General features: G+C 47.1%; 1 protein-coding gene and 1 long non-coding RNA gene across 3 annotated transcripts in view; both read left to right on the plus strand.

The window, feature by feature from the left end:
• wdr11 (WD repeat domain 11) overlaps window positions 1–13,846 on the plus strand; it is a 57,386-nt gene extending 43,540 nt beyond the window's left edge. Inside the window, exons 17-29 of one of the 2 annotated variants that reach the window (XM_061040590.1) lie at window positions 648–754; window positions 836–950; window positions 2,645–2,816; window positions 2,941–3,049; window positions 4,107–4,169; window positions 4,736–4,801; window positions 5,286–5,475; window positions 7,312–7,407; window positions 8,688–8,853; window positions 10,023–10,120; window positions 10,986–11,131; window positions 11,288–11,367; window positions 12,001–13,846. In XM_061040590.1, coding sequence (XP_060896573.1) covers window positions 648–754; window positions 836–950; window positions 2,645–2,816; window positions 2,941–3,049; window positions 4,107–4,169; window positions 4,736–4,801; window positions 5,286–5,475; window positions 7,312–7,407; window positions 8,688–8,853; window positions 10,023–10,120; window positions 10,986–11,131; window positions 11,288–11,367; window positions 12,001–12,203 — 1,611 coding nt within the window. In that variant the 3' untranslated portion in view covers window positions 12,204–13,846. Of the gene's footprint in view, window positions 1–647; window positions 755–835; window positions 951–2,644; window positions 2,817–2,940; window positions 3,050–4,106; window positions 4,170–4,735; window positions 4,802–5,285; window positions 5,476–7,311; window positions 7,408–8,687; window positions 8,854–10,022; window positions 10,166–10,985; window positions 11,132–11,287; window positions 11,437–12,000 lie in introns of those variants that run through there. The other variant, XM_061040589.1, reaches the window with a different exon arrangement.
• LOC132976044 (uncharacterized) lies at window positions 1,826–2,390 on the plus strand. The gene is made up of 2 exons (XR_009673364.1): window positions 1,826–2,041; window positions 2,084–2,390. It is a non-coding gene; the product is annotated as an uncharacterized LOC132976044 (long non-coding RNA).
• Window positions 13,847–25,000: the final 11,154 nt, after the last annotated feature.

Below are 25,000 nucleotides of genomic sequence, written 5' to 3' on the forward strand. Positions count from 1 at the left end.
AACATGACGCAAACTCGCCTGGAAAGTTGTGTCCCATAATCCTTTGCGTAAACAGCGAGCAGCGATAGTTAGCGACCCTTCACGTCTTCATATCAACGTGGCCTCAGACTCAGATGATTTAATGCTGCGAGGGTCGCACGTTTTTACTGCTCAGCGTCTGGCTGTTAACCCTTCGATGACTGACCTCTGGAAGGAGGGGGGAGGGGCTTGTGAGCAGCTCCAGTTATAGTTTGTTACATCAGCTGTGAAATAAAAGCCGAACGCCGGCACTCAATATATTCTTAAAGAAAAGTCTATTTGCATGTGAGCAGAGAAGCACAGAGTGACCCGGAGTTTAAATCTTTAATATCCACACAGTGTGCATCAACTCGCCTGACTGATTATTTTGCAAAAACTAAGCTCAGCACACGACTTTGTGACAGCGTTATATCAGCGTCCCAATCTGTGAGCGTTAACAAAGCACGACACAGCGGGAGCTTCACATACACACAGTCAGACATGCACACACACAGCGCTGTTCTCCACCGCTGGATCAGCTGATCCCATCTCTCCTCTGTGAGAGACCATGGATGGCGCTCTGAACATGATTTTTACATGACCTCTTAAAACAAAGTGTGTGTGTGTGTGTTTGTGTGTGTGCTCTCCAGGGCAGTATGGGCAGCATCGCCTGCATCGCCTGGAAAGGTGACACGCTGGTTCTCGGGGACGTTGATGGAAACCTGAACTTCTGGGACCTTAAAGCTCGTTTGTCCAGGTATCATCTTCTCTCTACGACAGGTAACGACAGGTAACGATAGAAAACGACGACTTTTACAAACCGTGCTGCTGCTTTCAGGGGGATCCCGACACATCGCGGCTGGGTGAAGAAGATCCGATTCGCCCCGGGGAAAGGAAACCAGAAGCTGCTGGTGATGTACACGGACGGAGCCGAGGTGTGGGACACCAAAGAGGTGAGGTCACACTAAACGACCATCTGCACCCACTGCTCACATGTTGGGACATCATCACCTGTTAGTCTGAGGAGGGGTACCTTCATGTCCCCTCAAATATTTACTTGTATAAATAGACTTTCTCTGTCTCAAGAGCGGGCGGCCTGGGTTCGAGTTTGGGCTGAGTTTTTCCTTTTTATAAATAACAAAACCACAAATGAGTGCAAAAAAACTGAGTGTCGCCAACCTTCACTCATGTAAAACAATATGAATTCCCAGCATGCATCACTTGATAACACAGCAGCAGTAAACATGTAAACAGAAGAACTGTGTTTACCTAACGTCCTCTCTGAACACAATCTCTGCTGTAATTGTCCTGCTGTATTAGAGCGTCATTACAGTGAGTGAGCACATACACAGACGCTCAGTGCTGACATTAATAAGAGCAACCAGAGCAGGATGGAGGATCCTGTGAGCTGCAGCATCCCTGCTCCTTCTTTAACTTTGTTTACTGCAGTCATTATTATCTGCTCTGTTGTCTCTCCTCCTCCGGCTGCTTCCTGCTTCACTCCATCAACTGATCTCATGTCATACACTGGACTCTCTGTCTAATATCACCATATCTGTGTGCCTCCCCTGCAGCAGTGATGAATGTGACTGCTGGAAGATGCTCTGGTGTATTAAGCAGTGTTGGCATGGAGTGTGGGGGGGGGGGGGGGCTCCCATTGGAGCTGTATTGTCAGGATGGAGGGATGTGTTTTCTATTGGGGAGCTGAGATAAGACGACTTTCAGCCACCAACAGCAAACAGATGGAGCTGAGCTGCAGAGAAGAGAGAGAGAGAGAGGGCAGGGGGAGGAGGGGGGGGGGGGTGTTTGGGTCTGCTGACAGCTGGGCTGCTCCTTTACTTTACCCCATAAAATCCAGAGGGAGAGGGATTGTGGAGAAACCTCCTCAGCAGACTTTCCTTCAGTGTTCTGCTGCTCTCAACAGGCTCGATGAGTCCTGACAGTAGTTCTGTTCAAACCGCCATTTTTTAGGTGTGATATTTACGCCCCTGTCATGTTTCGCCTACAGTATGACTGTGTCATGGAGGTGTAATGGGGGGATGTAGTGACCCCCCTCTTTCTCTCTAGTAACAGAGGCGTTACAGAGGAGAGACGGTGGGGGAGAACAGTGCTGTGTGCGTGTGCGTGCGCGTGTGTCTGTGTGTGTCTGTGTGTGTGTGTCTGACTGTGTGTCTGTGTGTCTGTGTGTGTGTGTGTGTGTGTGTGTGTGTGTGTGTGTGTGTCTGTGTGTGTGTGTCTGACTGTGTGTGTGTGTGTGTGTGTGTGTGTGTGTGTGTGTGTGTGTGTGTGTGTCTGTGTGTCTGTGTGTCTGTGTCTGTGTGTGTGTGTCTGACTGTGTGTCTGTGTCTGTGTGTGTGTGTGTGTGTGTTTGTGTGTGTGTGTGTGTGTGTGTGTGAGTGCGTGCGTGCGTGCGTGCGTGCGTGTGTGTGTGTGTGTGTCTGTGTGTGTGTGTGTGTGGAGCTCCCTCTGCTGCAGACGACTTCATGCAGAACTACGACCGATATTTAAACATTTTTCAGCTTCACATGTAACGTAAACACAGAGCAGCTGTAACGGGGGACATACTGACCAGAAAAACAAATACATTAAAACCGAAGTGAAGTCGTTCAGGAGTTTAAGACGTCCGTCTTCCTCCCGCCTCTCTCAGGTCCAGATGGTCAGCAGCATGCGGATCGGTCGCAACGTGAACTATCGCATCCTCGACATCGACTGGTGCACGTCAGACAAGGTTGTGTTAGCCTCCGACGACGGCTGCATTCGAGTCCTGGAGATGGCCATGAAGTCCGCCAGCTACCGCATGGACGAGCAAGACCTGACAGGTGAGGCCAAAACAACCCCGCACTTCTTTTCCTCTGTGGCGTTGGATTCAAAGTAGGTTAGTCTCAGATGTGTCAGATGTTGTTCCATCAGAAGTTTCTCTGTCTCCTCTGGTCTCATGTTCAGACCCGGTGTGGTGTCCATACCTGCTGGTTCCTCGAGCCGCTCTCACTCTGAAGGCCTTCCTGCTGCTGCAGCCGTGGTCAGGCACCTTCACCATGGACATCACTCAGGTGTAAGTATCCTCTCCGACCAAAATCATGAATCATGTTTTCTTACACCCTAACCAGTGTTAGTGACGCTCACAAACACACACTCACACACACACACCAAACATAAATAAACCTCAGCTGACCTTCATGTCTTTCACACCTGGAGAAGATTCAACACAACAGCTAAAGATCTTCCACAGCAGCTCCCTGTCGTCCCAAGTTTTTTAAAAGTAAAACTGGTCCTGATCCAGGTTCAGACTGTCAGCGTGCACTCACTCTAGGCCCAGTTGCTGTGTGCCGGGCTGAAGCAGACTAGTTTTAAAGCACCCCCGACTCGGCCGTTTTGGACGCCCCTCGGTTTGCCAGATATGAGAGCAGTTATCAGGTCAAACCAACAGGTGTTGCAGTGATGGAAGCGGGCAAGAGAAGTGGTTCAGATAGAAGTGATTGTACCCGACCTAAAAAGCCTCTGCATGTTTCTAATAAGCTCCACGAGCAGAAACGTGCTCAAACTAGGATTAATATTGGAGATGCTTTTGAAAAATGGAGAGAGGTTAGAACACAGAAAGGTTTACAGACCGATGCAGAGCTGGATAAACACTGAAGCTACAGTGTCCTCCACATGGCAACCTGTGTGAGCATCGACTCTAGAGAGGAGGGGGGGGGGGAGACAGCTCTCTACTATGTTTAGAATTTAGACTGCAGTACCCATTTTAAACACTAGGGGGTCAGAGTACATACTGCTCCTTTAACAAACCTCTCAAGAGTTCTGTTTTTTTGCGTTCAGTGGTTTTTATTCTTTTATTTTCAGACATCTGTGTTTAACGACAGCCTGATGTGACTGTGCCACATTAAACTGTACTCACACACACACACACAGCTGTCTTCTCAGGAGTCAGCGGGCTTTAATAACTCGGCTCACTCTGAGCCACCTGACCTCAGCATTAACACGGAATAGACTCATTTATTACAGCTTGACACCTCAGAGCGTTTAGCCTCGATGTGTAATATTTATCTTCATTTGATATCGGGTCAGCTTTTATTTAAGCGAGACGTCACAGTCTGATTCGTCTGTTTCAGAGACTACACCGAGAAAGACGAGATTAAAGGGCTGATCCAGGAGCAGCTCAACTCCCTGTCAAAGTAAGTATGATGTCATTCCCCTTTGAGGCTCAAACAGGATCATTTCATATCATGTTAGGATGCGAAAACACCTTCATCAGAGGTCAGTGCACGTGTATGTTCATTAATGTTGTCACTTCAGTCAGACATAGTTTTTGTTTTGTCGTCTCGGCTCCGACCTCTTCACTCTTTTTACCTGCAGAAGTCTGAGCAGTGATCTAATCATATCTTTAACCCCCTGGTCGAGGCCCACAGGTGCATGCTGGGGTAGAGGTGGGGCTGAGCGAGAGAGCAGTACAGGTGCAGGTCAGAGCTGGTGATGAAGGAGCAGAGATCAGCTTAAATAGAGCGCTAACAGGAAGGAGGTGATGTCAGGTGATGACATATCTCGGGTGTGACATCAGTGCAGCTCGAATTGAACGAGCTCGCAGGCGTCGCCTCATTTTTGTTATTCATTAATTTGAGCTAACCGTTGAGTCTGGACTCCGTTGTGTTTAAAGAGAAGGAGAACATGACCACCATGTGTCACTCTGGACCTGTTTGAGTCTCTGATTGGCTCTCTCTGTGTTCTGATCCTCTGTCCTCAGCGACATGAAGAGTGTGTTGCAGGACCCCGAGCTGAGCCTTCTGCAGCGCTGCCTGCTCGTCTCACGGTGAGTCAAAACTCAGTGCGTGCAAGAAATGACCCGATATTTTGTGTCTAGGTCTTCTGTTTCTGTTGCCATGGTATCCAAACAGGTGTTGATATTGTTTGATTTGTACTGTATTTAAGACGGCGTTGTACAGTTTTCAAATATTATTCAAGTGTTTCAAAACGATACGATCTCCGTCATTTCTATGAAAAAATATCAAAGCTTTAAATAAAATCCAGAGTCATATTTTTAACCAAACGCAGCCTTCAGACACGGTCTTAACGGTTCCATTGAGACGCTGTGAAGGAGTTTGTGTGAATTTTTTGAAATTGATTTGAAAACAAGAAATCAATCATCTTCCTCGTTTGTCCTCCTGATATCTAAACAGATATTTCTGAGTTTTCATAATCTTGTATCATTACCACTCACTGGAGACACACAGATAACATCCTCCTCCTCCTCCTCCTCCTCCTCCTCCTCTCTGCGTTGTCATGGTGATCCTCAGGCTGTTCGGCGACGAGTCAGACCTTCACTTCTGGACGGTGGCGTCTCATTACCTCCAGTCGTTCGCTCAGGCTCGTCAGCTGAGCGTGTCCTCCGCAGAGGGTCAGACCCAGACCGAAGGAAAGCCGCCGTCTCCTCAGACCCACCTGGACATCTGCCACGACGTCCTGTGTGAGAGCTCCTACTTCCAGGTCAGTGACACCACAGAAGAAGAGAGGGGGTCTGTTATTCATCCCAGACCGTCCTCAAAGAGCTTTGAGCACACACACAGATCGAAACTATAAGAACAACTCGTCTCTTTGTTTGTGCTGACTCACCTGCAGCTCAGTACAGGTACCTTAAAGTCACACCTGTACTTTCAAACTGGAGTTATCAACCTGCTCTGTTGTGAGGAGTGTAGTGAAAGTCTCTGCAGCTCAGTGATTGGATGTTATGATCCCTCACTTCGCGAACGCTCTCTACTCATGAAAAAAGACGCTGGCGCTTAGAAAGAAACGCTATGTGGACACGGGGCGTTACTGACCCTAGAGTCCGGCTTTAAACTTCTTCTAGCTCGGGTTAGCTTAGCGGCGTCACATCCTCACCGCTGCGTCGACGTGCAGAAACAGCATCAATCCAACAAACACCTTCATGCAGCTAGACAGAGTGCAGAGATTTGAACCGGTGATTCTGGAGTCGAGATGAACCACACATCGTTTTAGCGTGACAGAAAGTCGGTCTCTGGACTTGACTTTAGAGGAGGGAGAAGGTCGTTAAAAAGTTGTCTCTCTGAAGAACTGTGTGCAGCAGAGAGGACGGCACCTTCTCTTAACCATTAACCAGAGACTAAAAGAATGGAAAGTAGCTTTTAGAAGCAGCAGAATGTAAATGAACAGCCTGATTATTCCCGATTTAATGGAAAAGTTTGGTTATCTTTTCACTTTGAGTGTTTTTTTTTTTGGCTTGGTCGTGTTTTTGTGAAAGCTGTGCTCGCCGTTAATGAGCGGCCACACAATGATCACAGACTTTCAAAGAGCAGCGCACACCGTCTGCAGCTACATTTAGCTCCTGTTGTCTTTAAACTGCTGCACATTCAGCACGCCTGTAATCACTGACATCCAACACAGAGCTCACAGTCGAACAGCTCGCCGGGTTTCTCCGCCGGCGGCTCCGACTCACGCAAAGACTCGACTAAATATACGAGAGAAAGTGAAGCTTGTGTGTTGAATATAGAAACACTCTGAAGTTTGTTACCACATGTTTTAAAATGATGCAAAGAAGGACAGGAGGGGTAGTTTGTCGGGGTGGCCAATGACATTTCTAATGGGGCCCATGCCCCCCTGGTCACTCTCTGGACACGCCCCTGCAAGGTATCAAAACAGGTATTCATATCATCATATGATTTTAACTAGATTCATATAAAGTGTAGAAATCTGGTGTCATGACGACTCTAACACACACGCGCGCACACACACACACATGCACACGCACACACACACACACACACTCACTGCTGTTTTTCTCTTTGTGTCTTTTTATCCTCCTCATGTGCTCATAACAATCTGATGAATTTCATGCCATCGTTTGCTCTGTGACTAAAAAATCTGATCTCCCATCAGGGAACAAGTGATGAAAAAATAATGAGGAGGAAAAGGCCGCAATAACGAAGGCCGTGTGGGAGGCTGTGGAGCCGAAACATGGAGGAAATCTGCTGAATATTTTAAAGACTTTATAATTACTCTCTCTGTTTCTGGAACTCTTTAACTCTCCTCTGTATCATCACTTCTTTAATGTCCTGTGTACTAACTCTCTCTCTCTCGCTCCCTCTCCCTCTCTCTCTTTCCTCTCTCTCTCTCTCTCTCTCTCTCTCTCTCTGTCTGTCTGTCTGTCTCTCTCTCGCTCTCTCTGTCTGTCTCTCTCTCTCGCTCTCTCTGTCTCTCTCTCTCTCTCTCTGTCTCTCTCTCTCTGTCTGTCTGTCTCTCTCTCTCTCTCTCTCCCTCTCTCTCTCTCTCTCTCTCTGTCTGTCTGTCTCTGTCTCTCTCTCACAGAAGTTCCAGCTGGATCGGGTTCACCTGCAGGAGGTGAAGCGCTCCAGTTATGAACACACCAAGAAGTGTGCTGACCAGCTCCTCCTGCTGGGTCAGGTGAGTATTACACAACCTTCCCCCGTTGTCTCCCCTCTCATTCTGTTGTTCAGATCCTTTTCCTCCCTGCTGAGAGCTCTTACACCTTCTTTTTCCCTCATGCACATTTACACCTTAACACTCGTCGGCTCGTGTGCTCATAATGTCCGATCTATCATACGGGTGATTGTGGAGCCTAATGAAGCAGGATGGAGGATAAGTGCCGCTCGGTGTCTGAGTCACCTCTCTCTCCTCTCAATGTCACCGCTCTGCCTCTAATCAGAGCTGCAATCAGCCGTCTGTAGGTGTGAGGAACAGTCGACCAATGAGAAGGCAGACTGAGGCCGCTTTGAGCGGACCCCAATGTGAGCTCCGACCTTCATCTCCGTTATTTTGTCTTGTTCAGCTCTCTCAGTCAGGAGCTGTCCGAGCGCAGTCTTTAAGGTCTTGTTCAGATACGACACTCTACCTCTCCTGGATTTCTTGATAATGCAAGGCAGGCATCGATCATACCTCATGTCAACGTTGCGTTCCCGTGCTTGTACCTCTTCCATCGGTGCCAGGGGAGAGGAAGTGTACCGTAACTGAACACGATACAGAGCTCTCACACTCAGCAGACAAGCTGGACTTTGAGGGTGAGGCGTGCTCCTGCACGGTACGGATTGCCTCGTGTGAGTGCGCCCTCAGTTTCTGCGACTTCTTGTCCCTGTGTCGTAAAACTTCCCTCTGCATGGAGATATCTCGTCTGTGTCATCGTTACATCTCGTGTCTCTCTGTTAGGCGTCCTCTCATTTCGGTTTCCTCGTTAGGCGTCCTCTCATTTCTGTGTCCTCATTAGGTGTCCTCTCATTTCTGTGTCCTCCTTAGGTGACGTCTCTGTGTCCTCGTTAGGTGTCCTCGTTAGGGTTCCTCTCATTTCTGTGTCCTTATTAGGTGATGTCTCTGTGTCCTCGTTAGGTGTCCTCGTTAGGGTTCCTTTCATTTCTGTGTCCTCATTAGGTGACGTCTCTGTGTCCTCATCTCTGTGTCCTCATTATCTTTCCTCTCATCTCTGTGTCCTTGTTAGGTGTCCTCTGTGTCCTCGTTAGGTGTCCTATCATCTCTGTGTCCTCTCATCTCTGTGTCCTCGTTTCATCTCTCTGTGTCGTTGTTTTATCTCGTCTTTGTGCCCTTGTTCCTTCTCGTGTCTCTGTGTCTTTATTACATCTTAAATGTATGTTTGTGTGGGTACATCTCATGTTTGTGTCATTGTTTCACGTCCTCTCTGTGCTGTTCTCCTCCCTCGCTGTGATCTCTCTCAGACGGACCGGGCGGTGCAGTTACTGTTGGAGACGAGTGCAGACAACCCGAGCTACTACTGTGACTCTCTGAAGGCCTGCCTGGTGACCACCATCACCTCCTCAGGACCCTCACAGTCCACCATCAAACTGGTCGCCACCAACATGATCGCCAACGGCAAGCTGGCAGGTAGAGCGTGTGTGTGGTGTGTTTGTGTGTGTGTGTGCACGGTGCATGTGTGTGCAGTGTATAAGTGTGTGGTGTGTATGTGTGTGTTTGTGTCTAAATGCAGATGAAAACCTTCTTTACTTTTCTGCAGCCTTGAAACCCAGTTGAATAATTCATGTTTTCTTGAGGCCTTTAACTGAACTCCATACTTCACATCTGATGTGTTTCACAAGTGTTTAAGAAGATGTAGCATCGGACTCGACCCAAATATTGTAGCATAATTTTATCTGCAGCAGAATGAGATTACGTCTGTGTCTTCAACAGAAATCAAATTAAATATGTTTGAAGGAAAAACTATCAACTCTACAATCACAAAGTCCAAAAGTTTTTTAATTTCATCCAAAAGTTTTTCTTTTGAAGGCAAATCTTGTCACTGTGTCACAGAATCATGTGGGCGGGACACAGCTGGAGAGACTCTGACTGTTTGCAAAAACCGCCTACTACATACTACCATCGACAGAGAATTCAATATGTACATTAAGTCTGACCTCTGACCTCCAGTCTGTGGTTATTCTGCAGTATAAGCTGGTTTCTGGTCTTGGAATGAGGAAGTAAACAACAGCCCAGCTGACGTCAAACGCCGCTACGGTGTAGCGTCCAGTCTGAAGAAATCTGACGAGAGATTCATTTATATTTTCATGATTTAGAGAATCAACGAAGATAACTGGTGGTCTCTTTGTGTGGTCTGATCTGATTGTGATTATTTCCTCTGTTACGATGGACGCTGCTATCCGTCATCTCCATCTCTGACCTGCCGCTTTGCATTATGGGAAACAGAATGCGAGCAGAGTCTAGTCTGATGCAGACTGGAGATTTGTACAGATTCAGTACGACATCTGGGTATTTTTTGCGTACTGCAGATTTGTTCACATAGAGTATGTACTACTAGTCAAGTAGGAGATTTGAAAACAGACACAGACTCTGAATTTAGTTTGTTTGTGTCTCTAGAGACCAGATCAGACATCAGAGATGTGTTTTTTAATCTTCCTGCCTCAGTCCCCCCCACCAGACAGAGCCTACCTGCAGACCAAAGCTCACCTGGATGAAGAGCTGGTCACCAGGTGTCCGTGCACAGCTGTTGTGATCTCTGTGTAACATGTGTTAACTTCTCCCTGCTCTCCGTCTGTCAGAGGGAGTCCAGCTGCTGTGTTTGATTGACAAGGCGGCCGACGCCTGTCGTTACCTGCAGACGTACGGGGAGTGGAACCGCGCCGCCTGGCTGGCCAAGGTAACTCAGTGTGAAGACGTCAATCATCAGGAAACATCAGATCATGTGAGAGTTTGACAGTTTGTATCATCAGACATTAAGGAAACATGCTATGTTGAAGTGCTGGCTGCTGCAGCCAGTATGTCCTCCTTCTAACTTTAGATTCTGGTCCTGAATGCTCTGGATTTGTTTGGACCAGAGAAGGTAGGAGGTTTTAAGGCACCCCCACACGGCCGTTTTGGACGCCCCTCGGTTTGACAGATATGAGAGCAGTTATCAGGTCAACAGGTGTTGCAGTGATGGAAGCGGGCAAGAGAAGTGGTTCAGATAGAAGTGATTGTACCCGACCTAAAAAGCCTCTGCATGTTTCTAATAAGCTCCACGAGCAGAAACGTGCTCAAACTAGGATCAATATTGGAGATGCTTTTGAAAAATGGAGAGAGGTTAGAACACAGAAAGGTTTACAGACCGATGCAGAGCTGGATAAACACTGAAGCTTCAGAGTCCACCACATGACAACCTGTGTGAGCATCGACTCATGAGAGGAGGGGGCGGGGGAGACAGCTCTCTACAATGTTTAGAATTTAGACTGCAGTATCCATTTTAAACACTAGGGGTCAGAGTAACATACTGCTCCTTTAAGCATTAGAATGACAAAATAAACACTAATTTTAATAAATCACCAACAAAAGTGAGCGTGTGAATAAGCTCGTTGGTGTCCTGCAGTCGTCACGATGCAGTCGTGTATCATGGAGGATTTTTACATCCACAGAAACTAACCCGTGTACCTGTGCACGCTTTAACACACTGCGTGCATATTCAGTGTACAATAATCCGCCTGTGACGCCGTTATATGTCAGCCGTCTGCATGCTGTGTGTGTTTCAGGTGCGTCTAAGTCCAGCAGAGAGCTCAGACGTTCTAAAGCGGTGGGCGGAGCATCTCTGCTCGCCACAGGTGAACCAGAAGTCTAAAGCCATCCTGGTGCTGCTCAGCCTGGGCTGCTTTTATAAAGTGGGAGAGATGCTGCACAGGTAATAAAAACATGTTTGTGAATGTCGGCATGGTGACACTTTTCAGAGAGGTCGTTAAATCATCAGACGTCGAAGACACTGATATGGAGACAGATATGATGCTGTTCCTGACATTAGCTCTCCCCCCCCCCTCCTCTCTCTCTCCTCTCTCTGCAGTATGAGATACTTTGATCGAGCCGCCCTCTTCATCGAAGCTTGTCTGAAGTACGGAGTCATGGAGGCCAACGACTCGTCAAATATCCTTTTTAAAATCCCATTGCTGCTCTCTGAGGGCCGGCGTTAGCTCTGATGCTAACTGAGTCTGTCTCTATTGAAACATGACCTGAGGATGATGTCACAGTGTGCTCACCTCAGAGGAGAACTTTTACATCATATGACCTCAGACCTGACCTGGAGGTAAACACTGATACGTTGTTTGTTGACAGTTTCTCACATGTTGTGTTTGTTTGTTTGCATGATTCAGGTGTTAGTGGAGAAAATGTTTAATGCATAACTCACAGAATCAGGCGTACAGTTTTTTAAGAAGGTAAGTACTTCAGATCATGGCTTCAGGATGAGGTCGTTAAAATGTTTGAAAAAGGACAGAAGCTTTAGACGACATGTCCAAACTGCACAAATATGCTGCAGACGTATTTCTGCAGTTTAGACACAAAATTGCAGAAATATGTTGAAAGTGTTTGAAAAAGTGGGAGGAGCTGGAACCCACACTCCAGCTCCTCCCACTTTTCATTTCATTCACTTCTTCTTTAGATGCATCTTTATATTTTTATGATGAAATAATGAGGCGTCAGGTAGCGTCCGCCCCTCTGCCATGACCTATTTTAACATCATGTTAAATGTTGTGATTTCTCCTTGACCCGTGTTTGCACATAAACTCATCGAAGCTGCGTTTCTGGACTTCGCTCGGCTCCTGCGCTCTCTGGGGCTGAGGGAGGGCGCCGCTCTGTGGGCGTCCCGAGCCGGGAGCGCCGGGGAGACGCTGATGGAGGAGCTGTTCCAGGGAGAGGGAGGGGTGACAGAGAGCATCATAGGTAAAGAGGAGGTGGAGCTGGGCGAGAAGAGCACAGAGTGAAGGCGGGAGGACGGACGATGGCATTCACATGAAGAGTCGAGTGTTTGAAGCGTGAAGTTTGTGTCCGAGGTCGTGATCAGAGACGAGGAGCACGATCACCTCCTGATCAGTCTGACCCCGCTGAGTATTACATACCAGTATGTGTGTGTGCGTGCGTGTGTGTGTGTGCGTGTGTGTGTGTGTGCTCCTGTTCTGGTGAAGTAGACGCGCTCTTTGATTTCAGCTCGTGCTTTGATGTTTTCATGGTGGCTTGTGAAACTTTCTTTTCTGTGCCTGTATTAAAAGCTGTAGGGAGTTATCGTAGCTTTAAACGTTTAGTTATCGCGTCTGCCTTTTTGTTTGTGCAGATTAAATGTTGTGCGTTTAATTTAACCCCAAATATTCCTTTGTTTAAAAAAATGCACTGTAGCGATAAAACAACTCACATTCCTGCACGCTGACTAAAGTCCAACATTTGTTTTGTGTATTTGCACTTTTCATTTCTTCAACAATCTAAACTTGTGAAGAAAACTTTGATTCCTGAGCCGGCGAGCCAGCAGGGGGCGCTGTTTAAGTGTCTCAGACATTCAGGCCGTGCAGAGGTTCTCACATGATGCCGTGTCTTTAGAAAGAAAAAATCTCTGTTCTTTTAATGATCGCATTTTAAATAAGTTCCAAAGCTTTCTAACATAAAGCTGCCACCAGAGAGAGAGAGAGAGAACGAGAAAACGAGAAATTTTTCGCATAAGCTCCTTAACTAAGCTCAGTCGTACTCTGTACATTCATATTGATTCTTAGGGCTGGGGCTCCACATACACACACAGTCAGACACACACACACACAGCGCTGTTCTCCCCCTCTGGATCAGCTGATCCTGTCTCTCCTCTTTAACGCCTCTGTTACTACCTCTGAAGACGCTACAGAGGAGGGGGGGGGGTCACTTTGTCCCCACATTACACCTCCAAGACGTTCAGATTGAAGGCGAAACATCACAGGGATGTAAATATGGCGGCTTGAAGGGGCGGTCTGAATAGAGCTAGAGAGAGAGAGACAGAAGTACAGAAATGTTTCTTAGCTCTTTGAAAAAACATCTGAGGAAGCATTAAGACACAAACTAAAACCTGCGCTGCTCCACACAAAACCCTGCTACACACACACACACACACACACACACACACACACACACACACACACACACACACACACCTGCTGCTGCTGCGTCTCCCCTGCTTCATTAGAATCATATCTTAGACGATGACTTAGCCTTTGTTATGATTGTGTTTCAAACTGTGACTCCACACACACCGGACGGAGTGTTAGTGTGTCCGTGCAGTTAACCCAAGACGGTGTCACCATGGCAACAGCACCATTACCTCTCCTGTAGATCTGTTTCCCTCTCGAGCACACACACACACCTCCAGCATCAGCCAGCTGTAGTTTCTTGCTGCTGTGTGTTTCCCTTCGGTCTGCAGAGCTGCTGCACCGTCCTGAACCTCGTCTTTATTACGATCCAGCTCTGCTGCTTTTCATCGTCGTCAGAGACGTTTCAATCTGTTCTCTGTTTGTTGTTCACAGTGATTAAAATGCTTTAAGATATATGAATATTACAAAAAAAAAGATATATGTATATATGGATGGCAATAAAATCAGTATGATGAACCTGAGTCTCTGAGTGTGTTTCCTTTGTAATGGTTTGACCACAGGAGGGCGCTGCTGTCCACAAAGAGGAGGCGGAGCGGCTCCCTGTTTCATTAAGTGTTCTCTGCATTTATCCGGCTTTAATTCAAGCTCAGGTAAATTGAATTTGAATGTTGGTTCATCCATCAAAGTGTCTCCGATTGATTTAATTCCTGCTTCAGTCGTTTCCGGATTAACGGCTTCTTTTCTGCTCAGGAGGTCCAACAGCTGGCCGCAGCTCTGTGCCCGGCTCGGACCGTTTCTCACCCTTTTCTTCTCCTCACATTTGTTCCGTTTCTCCTCTCTCTCTCCTGCAGCCAAAGGAGCACAGAGAGGAGAAGAAGGGGCAGAAACAGAAGGCCACACAAACGCCCTGACTGTGCTCCTTTAATGGTCTTAATGAATAAGTGCCGGGGGAGCACATCCAGCTCATCAGCATGCACACCCTCTCTGTTCTGTCCAAACTGCTTTCACTTCAGGACACCACCCAGCTCGCCAAATGGCTCTGATAACAACACTTCCCATCCCCCCCCTAAATGCACTCCATCCCTCTTTCTTTTTTATCTGTCGCTGCTTTTCTTCCTCTCACAGAAAGCGAGCAGACTTCACGCCAGCTCATGTTCACGCTGCTCCTTCACTCGCTTCCATCGGCTGCTTCAAGTTCAGAAACTAAACGACAAATTCAAATGATATTTGAGCTTTTTTTCTCGTCTCTGTGCGTCTGTGAACACAGAGTTCCTGCAGATCTTGGTCTTACTTCTGACGTCACTGTGACAGAGAAATGTCTCTTTCTTATTAAGTTATTTGTTTATTATCCATCTTGAGGATTTGCTGATTCAGTTCCTGGCATCCACGGCAGCGTATGACAAACTCATTCACAAACTGCCAACGAGATTTAACTTTAAGATGAAAGACACAGACGAGGAAACATGAGACGATGAGAGAGATATGCAAAGAGGATGTTCAAACTTCACAGACAAAACGCGGTGCAGAAATGGCGTTAATTTGTCTTTGTTCGGGTCTTAAAAAGTCTTCATTGTATTTTGAAAGTTCTGAAGCGACTCTCGTCAACCCTCAGAAATCTTTTATATTCGTATGTGAACAAACATTTTTAAAGGTCTCATATTCTCCTCCTCTTCAGTGTAAATAAGTCTCAGAGCTCCTCAAAACGTGTGTGAAGTTTCTTGTTCTAAATCCACTCTGATCCTGTATTTGATCATGTCTATAAACCCCTCTATTTCAGCCCTGCTCAGAACAGGCTGTTTCTGTGTCTGTACCTTTAAATATGTAAATGAGCGGTGTCTGACCACGCCCCCTCTCTGGAAGGGCTTGGGTGTCTCTGTCTTTCTCGTTCCATGTCCTATTGTTTACGGTGAGAAGGCAGACTCAGAGGGCAGAACAAACACCTAGCTGTGGGAGTGTCACCCACCTGGGGGAGGGGTTACTGCCCTTTGTGATGTCAAGAAGGGAAAATCTCCAAACGGCCTGTTTGAGCACACATTTTCTGAAAAGTGGAGCAGGCAGAAGACGGAGAGGATGGACTTTTCTCATCATTGGGGGGTTTGTAGACTCGGGACTCCAATACCAAAAGAAAAATGAAATCCCAAATAATGAATCTGTTGTCAGAAATATAAAGTCATCTGTCAGGAGGTCAGTGTTCATTTAAAAGACGGAAATCACACACCTTCACCTTTTCACTGTCACGCTTTCTTCATCCTGCAGTGATCTCTGAGCAGACGCAGAACAAACATGCCTCCGTCTGTTCTGCAGGTCATCCATTTCCCATGAGCTCCGGCTCCTCTGCTGCTGACAGACGTCTTTATCCAACCCGGGCAGGTTTCTACCTGCTCGCACATTTACTGAAAACCTGTGTTTGTGTGACATGTTTTCACGTTTCTCTCCTTCTCGTGTCTGCAGATTAACACCGAGTTCATCCCCGCCTTTCTCTCTAATTATCCCCCTCCCTCCTTTGTTTTCCAGAGGCCGCTCATTCCTTGGGTAATGGAGGTGTTTGTGGGTTCAGTGGTGCTGCATTTAAGGGATAATTATCAGGCTCTGTTTTCGGTAGTGTCCTTTTCACCTGTGTTCAACATGAAGAGCAGCATTTTCTCTACAAGCGTTTCTTTGTGTTTACCTGCAGCCTCTACTGTCATTGTCACCTTTCTCCTCTCTGTTATCGTCAGCTTCTTTCTCCCAGTCTGCTCCTCTGGGATCCTCACAGACACGTGTGCAGGTCTCACCTCAGGTATCCCCTCCCCTCACCCAGCGCTGAAGGACCCCACATGTCTGATCTCATCTTGTATCTACAGCAGCCCCTCCTCTGATTGGTCAGGACTGATCCCCCTCCCTCCTCCAGCCCCTGCTCCCCCTGATGTTTGCAGACTCTGATTGGCTCCTGAGCGGTGTCAGGCCCTCTCTGGGGGCTGCAGGTGATGTTTACGTTGCAGGTATTTGGGGCCCAGCTTTATCTGATTCCATCTAGATGAATGTGTCAGTGTTCAGCAGAGCATGAAGTCAGCTCACCACAACACCCACTGCTCCTGTTTAAGAAGGGGGGAAGGGGAGAGCAGGATGTGAGGGAAGAACTCTTATCGAGTCGTTTTAATGACTCCAGGACAGGTTCATCTGTTAAAAAGCATCTGTTATCTGTGCTGTGGTTTCCTGGTGTGCACGCTGCGGTCAGGGCGATGTTCACAGACGCAGAGAATCAATGAGAGCTTTGTGTCTGCGGACGAGCTGCTCCGTCAACACTGCAGAGTCTGCAGCTCGTCTGCAGCTCGTCTGCAGCTTTACAGGACTCGACACTGTTAATCCTCAGAGAGATGACAGAATTATGCTCTGCTCTCCAAACTGGTAGTGACAAGATTACCTGACTATATTAACGCCAGGAATAAGAGGAAAGTCTTTGACTGCAAGTCAGAACACATACTGACACCACTGTTGACGAAGCTTAAACAACATGTAGACATCCAGAGGAGCAGCAGACTTCAAAGAGATCTCATTAATGACTGCTGGGGAATAATTAACAACCAAAGTGAAGGAAGAAGAGGCCTGAACTAAAACTAAAGTGTGCATACTGACTTCAGACCTAGTGGAACAGACACCTACTGATATTAACCTGTGTGAGTGCGCCCTAAATGTACTATGGGAGGTAGAGCCTTCAGCTATCAGGCCTGCTCGTGGTACCTACGGTCTCTAAATGTACTATAGGAGGTGGAGACTTCAGTGATTTGGTATCATCTGCTATAAGCTTAGAGCTTGCACCCTGAGTTCCTGTCTCTCCCTCTGTCTGTCTTTTTGCATTATTTTCCTGTCAATGCATTTGAAGAACTGTATGTCTCTCTCAGATTGTTTGCACAGAAGACAGGCCTGTTTTATCAAAACACAGGACAACTGAGAGGACTCAAAAATTCAAACTATGCTTCAGCTTCATCCCTGAAAATGTGTGTTTACGTTTTTCTTACAGTGTTTCGATGTCAGGCTGTGAGGTAACAGCGATGCCACAGATGACCTCTCTGCAGTGAGGCCCTCCTCGGGCTAATTGCCGCTGTCCTGTGGGAGATTAGTGCGGAGGGGCTGTGGGGGGGGGGGGGGGGGGGGGGGGGGGGGGGGGGGGGGGGGGGGGGGGCGTGATTATAAAGGAAATGGCCTCTTTATAAGCTGCTATACGCTGCATGGACAGGGAGGGGAGGGGGGCAGGGGGGTGTTTTCTTTCAGCAGCGGACAGCAGGAGCCAGGAGAGGATGTAAAGGATACCTGCGCTACAGCTGACCCATTTCCTGTGCTGTAGGTTGTGTGTGTGTGTGTGTGTGTGTGTGTGTGTGTGTGTGTGTGTGTGTGTGTGTGTGTGTGTGTGTGTGTGTGTGTGTGTGTGTGTGTGTGTGTGTGTGTGTGTGTGTGTGTGTGTATTAGTATTTGAATGTAAAGAGTGATCCAGTAGACCACCACCCCCCTCCCCCCCTCTCTTTCCTGTGACTCTCTCCTGTGTGTTTTTATTTCTAGTCGAGCGCAGTAAGTGTGTTTCCTGGGCCTGTGTGAGAGTGGTTTGGTCGGGGGGGCGGGGGGCAGCCGGGGGCCACGGGGGCTCCAGAGCGGTGGAGTGTTTTGCTGCGGCCCCTGCAGACCTTCCCTCCTGAGGATCAGCACGTGCTGCTCTGCTCAGAGAGATCCGCTCCATGCTCAGCGTGTATCCGGGAGGTGAATATCTGCTCTGCTGTGAAGCTGACATGATCATCACTCACACAGAATTCATACATGCAGCGTACATGAGCCAATCGCAGCCATGAGATTTATTTTATCACCACAGAATCTGACCGAGAACCTCACTGTCCCCATTTCTCTGAGCAGATTCAAACTGGTAAGAGACGCTTTTGTGTTTATGCACATCAACATGAGTCAGACTCTGTGTTCTGTGCCCGTCTAACAAATACAACAAAAACAACTCATGAAGCGTTTGGAGAGATGGACGGTTTTTTTTTATTTACTGAACCACTGAAAGAAAATGTTTACATGTAGACAGAGTAACAAATATTAGTCAATGCCCACCTGTACTCTAGTATTACTGTATCACTGAAGTCGTCATCTTCTATGAGGCCAGCAGGTGGCAGCAGAGGACTGTAGAGCAGATTTAGTTCCTCTGTATAGTCCACTCCTGGTCCAGAGACAACCTGTGGACGGGTCTCCACATCAGAATTAAAAACATCTTCTTCTGTAAATACAAACATTAAAAATAAAATGTTCTGATCGTTTTATGACTTCCTGTTTGATACTCTGCAGATTCTGGAGCAGCATGTGTCTTTATGACTGGGCGCTGTCAGTTGGTGGAGTCGTCGCCGGTCGTTGGTTCGATCCCCAGCTGGGCAACATATCCGATGTGGCCTTGGGCAAGACACTTAACCCCGCATTGCTCCCGCTGCTTCTGTGGTGGTGTATGAATGGATTTGTGTTCTCTGATGTAAGTCGCTTTGGATAAAAGCGTATGCTAAGTGAATTGTAAAAAGACTGGAAATGGTGATAACACCAACTTTAAGTTACATTATTCTCTTTCATTCTTCTCAGAGTGTTTTGTTTTTCATAAAACTCGTCTTCAGATTTATTTACAGAATGTTTTTAAAAGACCGAAGAAGAACTCGTAATGTTTTTAGTGACGACTCATGAAAATAACAAAGTTCAACCCGTGTTTGTATCCTCTGATAAGAGTCACATTCCAGTGTGTGTGTGTGTCAGTGGGTCATGCAGAAGTTGCAGGTCCATTTCATAACAGCTCGCTGTGTTTGTGCGTGAAGGCGCCGTGTTCCCTCTATCAGAGAGACGATCTGATAGAAACACTTCAGCATCCTGATCTGACAATCAGAACTGTGTGTGTGTGTGTGTGTGTGTGTCTGTGTCTGTGTGTGTGTGTGTGTGTGTGTGTGTGTGTGTGTGTGTGTGTGTGTGTGTGTGTCTGTGTGTGTGTGTGTGTGTGTGTGTGTGTGTGTGTGTGTGTGTGTGTGTGTGTGTGTGTGTCTGTGTGTGTGTGTGTGCAGGACGACTCTGAGGTACAACAGGCTCAAACCTGTGATAAATATTTGGAGGTCAGCGTTCCTCTCTGTGATTGGACTGTGAGCGATGTTTGATGTGACACAGCTGGAGGAGAGAAAATGTCTGACATCAGTTTACAGATGTCGAGCAGTCGGACGGGGAGGAGAGAGAGGCCATGGATGAAGAGGGAGAGTGACGAGGATGACAGGAGGGGGGGAACGATGTGTGTGTGTGTGTGTGTGTGTGTGGGGGGGGGGGGGTATTGACAGTGTTGGAGTGATGTAGATGTGATCCTCTGTGATGGGCAGGTGGCACACACTCCCCCCTACACACGTATTGGCTGGGTCTCTCTTTAGTGTCCTGACTGCAGCAGGGGGCACCACACACACAACACACAGATTTAGCCTTTTCTTAAGGCGGGGGGAGAGATGGGGGGGGGGGGTCGGCCTACAGAGGAAACAGAGATGGATCTTCTCCAAATGCCACCGTGGGCGCTCTAATGCCCGCTTTGTTCAACACCTAATTCTATTACCCTGTTTTTCTCCATCCCAGTTCCAAGACCCCCTCCTCACACCCCCACCAGGGCTTCCGGCATAACACCACAACAGACACATGGCTCCTGGAGGCCCCTGAGAGACCCATACAAAGTCGTCCTGCAGACATTGAGTCGTGGGTTTTTATCTGCAGAGCGTGCCGACGTTTCCATCGTACACGAGCTGATCACGGGTCTCCTAAAGATTAACCTGGACAATATCACAGCAACATGTTCACTCTCATTATTATTATTATAAACTTAGTATTGTTTCTGTAAGTTTGCATTTTGTGCCGCACTGAAACACGATTGTAAACCTTTGTGGGTCCGTCTGCAGAGAGAGGCGGGACTCTGACTCTAAACATATCTGAGAGTGTCTGAGGGTTCAGGTTTTTAAGGTTCTGATGGCTCTTCTCTTCCTGTTTTATTGTGAAGGATCTGCTCGTCCAGTTTCAGTGGTTTTATTTCTGTCAGGTTCAGTTTGTCCATGTTGGTTTAAGAAAGAAGGAAGTAGCTCAGTCCTCAGTCCTCAGTCCTCAGTCTCTCTGTCTCTCTGTCTCTCGGTCCGTTTGGCTTTCCTCTTTTTCTGTGGGGCAGAATTTCTTTTTACATTTTTTGTCATGTGCAGATACATTTCTCTCCGTTTGTCGATGAATATCTGGTTTGTTTCTGATTGTTTATGTTGAACCTCACTTGTCAGGAGGGGTTGCTTCACTATCAGCAGCAGAGGAGAATCATACACTGTAAAAAGTTCTGTTCCAGTGAAAGTAAAAACAGCATGCTGTTTACAATAACTAGAAAATGATCCATTAAGAGCCGGATCCTTCAGGACCTGGTCCTCTTTGCACAGTGCCGTGATGGGAGGAGGTTTTGGGAGGCTTTCAGACCAGACTCTTGGGTCTTACAATGCCTCTGTACAAATCTCCAGTAACGTTCGCTGCAGTGGGACTGGCCTTTCTTTCCTCTAGGCAACACTTCACCGTTTACCCAGCGGCCCCTGCAGCGGCCCCCAGAGAGCCCCTAATTCCACGGCCTGGGAACAGCTCCAACCCTGCGTCTCTTGAATGTCCCTGTTTGTGTGTTATTAGACGCTGTGAATCACACTCAGGATTTAAAGGAAAACATGGCAGCTGGCAGAGATGGCAGTGATAAATCTGAAATAATGAAACAGGCTCTAAGTGGAACCAGAAGGAACCAGAATGAAGGAAACTGGAGCCGGCAGAGCTGCAGGAGGCCCGACTGAAGCCCTGCAGGATTCTGACCTCTCATAGAGCTCTATGAGAGAGCTGAAGGTCACGTTTCCGACCTTCAGACTGACCCTGAGAGAGACGCAGCTACACTGGTGTGAGACAAACTCTTCAAGTTTTTATTTTATTTTTTAGACTTCACTGAAATTTTACAAGAACAAGAATTTTAAAAAAGTCAACATAGCTACTGAGACATCGAGGCTCCAACAGAACAAACACAGCCCAGAGGTTAAAGGTCAGGGACTGAATACGCTGAGGAGACACCTAGCAGACAGCTAGCAGCTCCCAGAAGCCACGCCCCCTAATTCTACATCCCTTTAAGCCTTAATATAATGTCAACAGGTGAGTTGTATAAACATTCAGTCCGTACAGTTGAAGAGAGAAATGAGCTCTAGAGACCCAAACTGTTTTTGTACCAGACTGTAAACATGTTTATTTTAACATGGAGCTCTATGAGGACTGACTCACTGCAGGAGACAGACTCTAGAGGACACTGGAGGAACTGCAGTCTTTTAATACTTGAGTCTTGTCTTTATTTCTCAGCTTAGAAAGTTTCTGCTTTGTTCATAGAAAGAGTGTTAGTGAAGCTAAGAGTTGAGCTCTCTCATTAACATACAGGACACCACATAAATTGACATTTTTTCCACTCATGTAGACATAACTCAGGACTGTGTGTGTGTGTGTGTGTGTGTGTGTGTGTGTGTGTGTGTGTGTGCGTGTGTGTGTGTGTGTGTGTGTTTTGTGTATCCCAAACACGGTGTGTGTGAAGGCCTCACTCCTGTGCAGCCATAAAGAGCAGACTGTGCAGGAGAGCGATGGAGCCCAGACTCAAGCAGAGACGCTTTTTCACTCGGAGAGCGATATAAATTCTCAGCCGGTAATATAACATGTTTGGGTTGGGTGGTGTGTGTGTGTGTGTGTGTGTGTGTGTGTGTGTGTGTGTGTGTGTGTGTGTGTTTATGGCATGTGCTCGGTGTGTGTCAGAGAGAGAGGGCAGAGCAGAGAATGAATCTCTCTGTCAGAGGGGGCAGCTAATAAAGCGGTCGAGTGAGGGAGGGGGGTAACAAGAATGCGTCTCGTCTTTCACTCCTTCGTCGTGGGTTGTCATCGAGGGTGAATTAGTTTTAATGTCGGGGAGACTGCAACCAATAACGCTCCATCCACTGGTCGGACCCATTCACCCCCCACCCCTCCGCAGAAGAAGGGAAATTGCATGGGCCATGGTTTAAGAGACGCATGCAGCTCAAGTTTCAACCCTTTTGAAATTTTCATCGTCAATAAATTGTGAGATCAAGCAGATTAGTGGAGTGTATTTTGGCTTCTTTTCACAGCTGGGTGACCTGTGTGTGTGTGTGTGTGTGTGTGTGTGTGTGTTGAGGTGGTTGTTCTTGGACTTATCATTACTTTTCCATAGCTCAGCCCTGACCTCCTCTGCGTTGAGTGATTTGACAAAAACATCAAATTACTCTGAAATGAAAGTTCAGAAACACTGAATCGTTGTTCTCTCTCTCTCTCTAACTCGCCTGAGCAGCAGATGTTGTCGATTGAAACCATTAGTGATGTATTATTTCACTTTTCTCTGCACTCCATAACTTACTATTAGTCTCTTTTCTGCTCCAGCCGACCCCTGCATCACTAACAGAAGTATTTAAGCTTTGCTTGATGCTTTAATCTGAACGTTTGTCACACAGTCTGATCGATTTCCCTCTGATGGATGAGTGTGCTTTAAAGCTTCTGCTAAAGACTTCTCAAAGCAAACTGAACACAGTGCATCACTGTGAAGAGCCCTCATGTGATATTTACTGGACTGAGTGTTCAAGCTGTCCCCGTTTAAAGGTTTAGTCTGAGGAGCCTCGTGTAAAGGACTAAAAGAGCTCTGACCTGTTGATGAAGTCTGAAGAACCATGAAGATCCCTGGACATGCAGGCCTTTAGGGGATAGAATCTTTATTTAGACCTTAATCTCTGCAGCTGAAAGACTCAGAGGGCGCCCTTAAGTTCCCGTTCCTCTGGTTCTTTAACAGTCGTATACGCAGAGAAACAGCTTCTCCTCGATCAGAATAAAAAACCCTGTTCAAAGAGACAACATGTAGGCATTCAGTTTGGTGCACTTTGGCGCCCACCGAAGGTCTCTGAGTGCAACTGCAGCGTCATAAAACACACACAGTGCACAGTTAACTCCTCCCCCTCATCGACAGCGTGCATCTGTTGACCATCAGAGGAGAAGTCGTCAAAGACGTGATGAGAAGATAATGAACCGACTGACGAGGTTCAAGAATGTTACAGGATTTAGATCAAATCTGACTCTGCTAGCGTCTACAGCCCGTTGTTAGCTAACTGTTAGCATGTGAAGTATGTGTTTGTGTATTCAGCTGTTACCATGACGACTATAAGCCATGGCTAAATGTCTACATTGGAGAGGCTCATTTATTACATGCTAGCTGAGGTTGGTTTGTAAGGTTCAAACTGATGAAGCTAACTTGAAGATGGATGTGGAGAGAGACGACTTTTTGGTGTCAGATGGATTTATTGATTTCTTTGTATCAAACCTGAGACAGAACTTGGGTTAGATGACTTCCTGCAGCCGCTAAAGCTGGTAAACACGAGACAACAACAACACCGCTAATGATACAGACTAACGTTACGTTCTGAATAATATTTGCAGGGATTTCCACTCTGCTCCTCTCTCTCTTTCTCTCTCTCTCCCCTCCCTCTGACAAAGTTACATAGTGCTGAAAACAGGCGAGCGGGGCGCTCTGTGGACATGAGAGAGACGCCATTCTCCCTGCTGGTTATTGTTCTATTAGATTGACTTTGAAACGACTGAAGGAGGAGGAGGAGTTACAGATTGTTGCTTTAAGTCAGACCTGGGTTTCAGCTCAATCCCTGCAGCCTCTCTGCTCCCTCAGGTCTTTTTTTTTATTGGGGAGAAAAGGGGGAGGTGCTGCTGATAACCTCTCTCCCTCACCCCTCACTCCAAACATATGGAAGCAGCGTCTCAGCGTGGAGCAGAGCGGTTAAACGCCGGCTGGGGGAATGGGAGACGGAGAGCAGGGGAAGTAAAAGGGGGGGGGGGGGGGGGGGGTGATAAAGAGTCAAAATGAATGATGGAGGTCTACGTTATCTGAGTGGTCATAAGTCTGACTGTTTCACTCACTCTGTCATGTGATATCAGTTCTGCTGTGGCGCCAACTTGTTATCAGCCCCCAGAGGCCCGTGTGTTAGTGAACGCCGTTAATGTACATGACTACATACAGACTGTACGACTCCACTGAGCTCCACAGATCAAATCGGACTATAAGCTGATTTCTTTACATGTATTTGATCAGCTTGTTGCTTACAGCAGAGTGAGTCAGTCTCCATAGAGCTCCATGTTAAAATGTTCAACTTTACAGCTGCAGTTCCTCCAGTGTCCACTAGACTCTGTCTCCTGCAGTGAGTCAGTCCTCATAGAGCTCCATGTTAAAATAAACATGTTTACAGTCTGGTACAAAAACAGTTTGGGTCTCTAGATCTCATTTCTCTCTTCAACTGTACGGGCTGAATGTTTATACAACTCACCTGTTTACATTATATTAAGGCTTAAAGGGATGTAGAATTAGGGGGCGTGGCCTCTTTGAGTGACAGGTGGGAGCTGCTAGCTGTCTGCTAGGTGTCACCTCAGTTAATTCAGTCCCTGACCTTTAACCTCTGGGTCGTGTTTGTGCTGTTGGAGCCTTTTGGAGATTTGTTCATGTAAATATCAGACTAATAATCTGTCTCTCTCTCTGTGAGCTTTATTGGACTAACAGACCGTCCAACAAGTCTGATCTCCACTTTTTACAACCAGTCACATAAGGAGTT

The sequence above is a fragment of the Labrus mixtus genome, chromosome 6, assembly GCF_963584025.1.
Source record: "Labrus mixtus chromosome 6, fLabMix1.1, whole genome shotgun sequence".
In the NCBI taxonomy this organism is placed as follows: domain Eukaryota; kingdom Metazoa; phylum Chordata; class Actinopteri; order Labriformes; family Labridae; genus Labrus; species Labrus mixtus.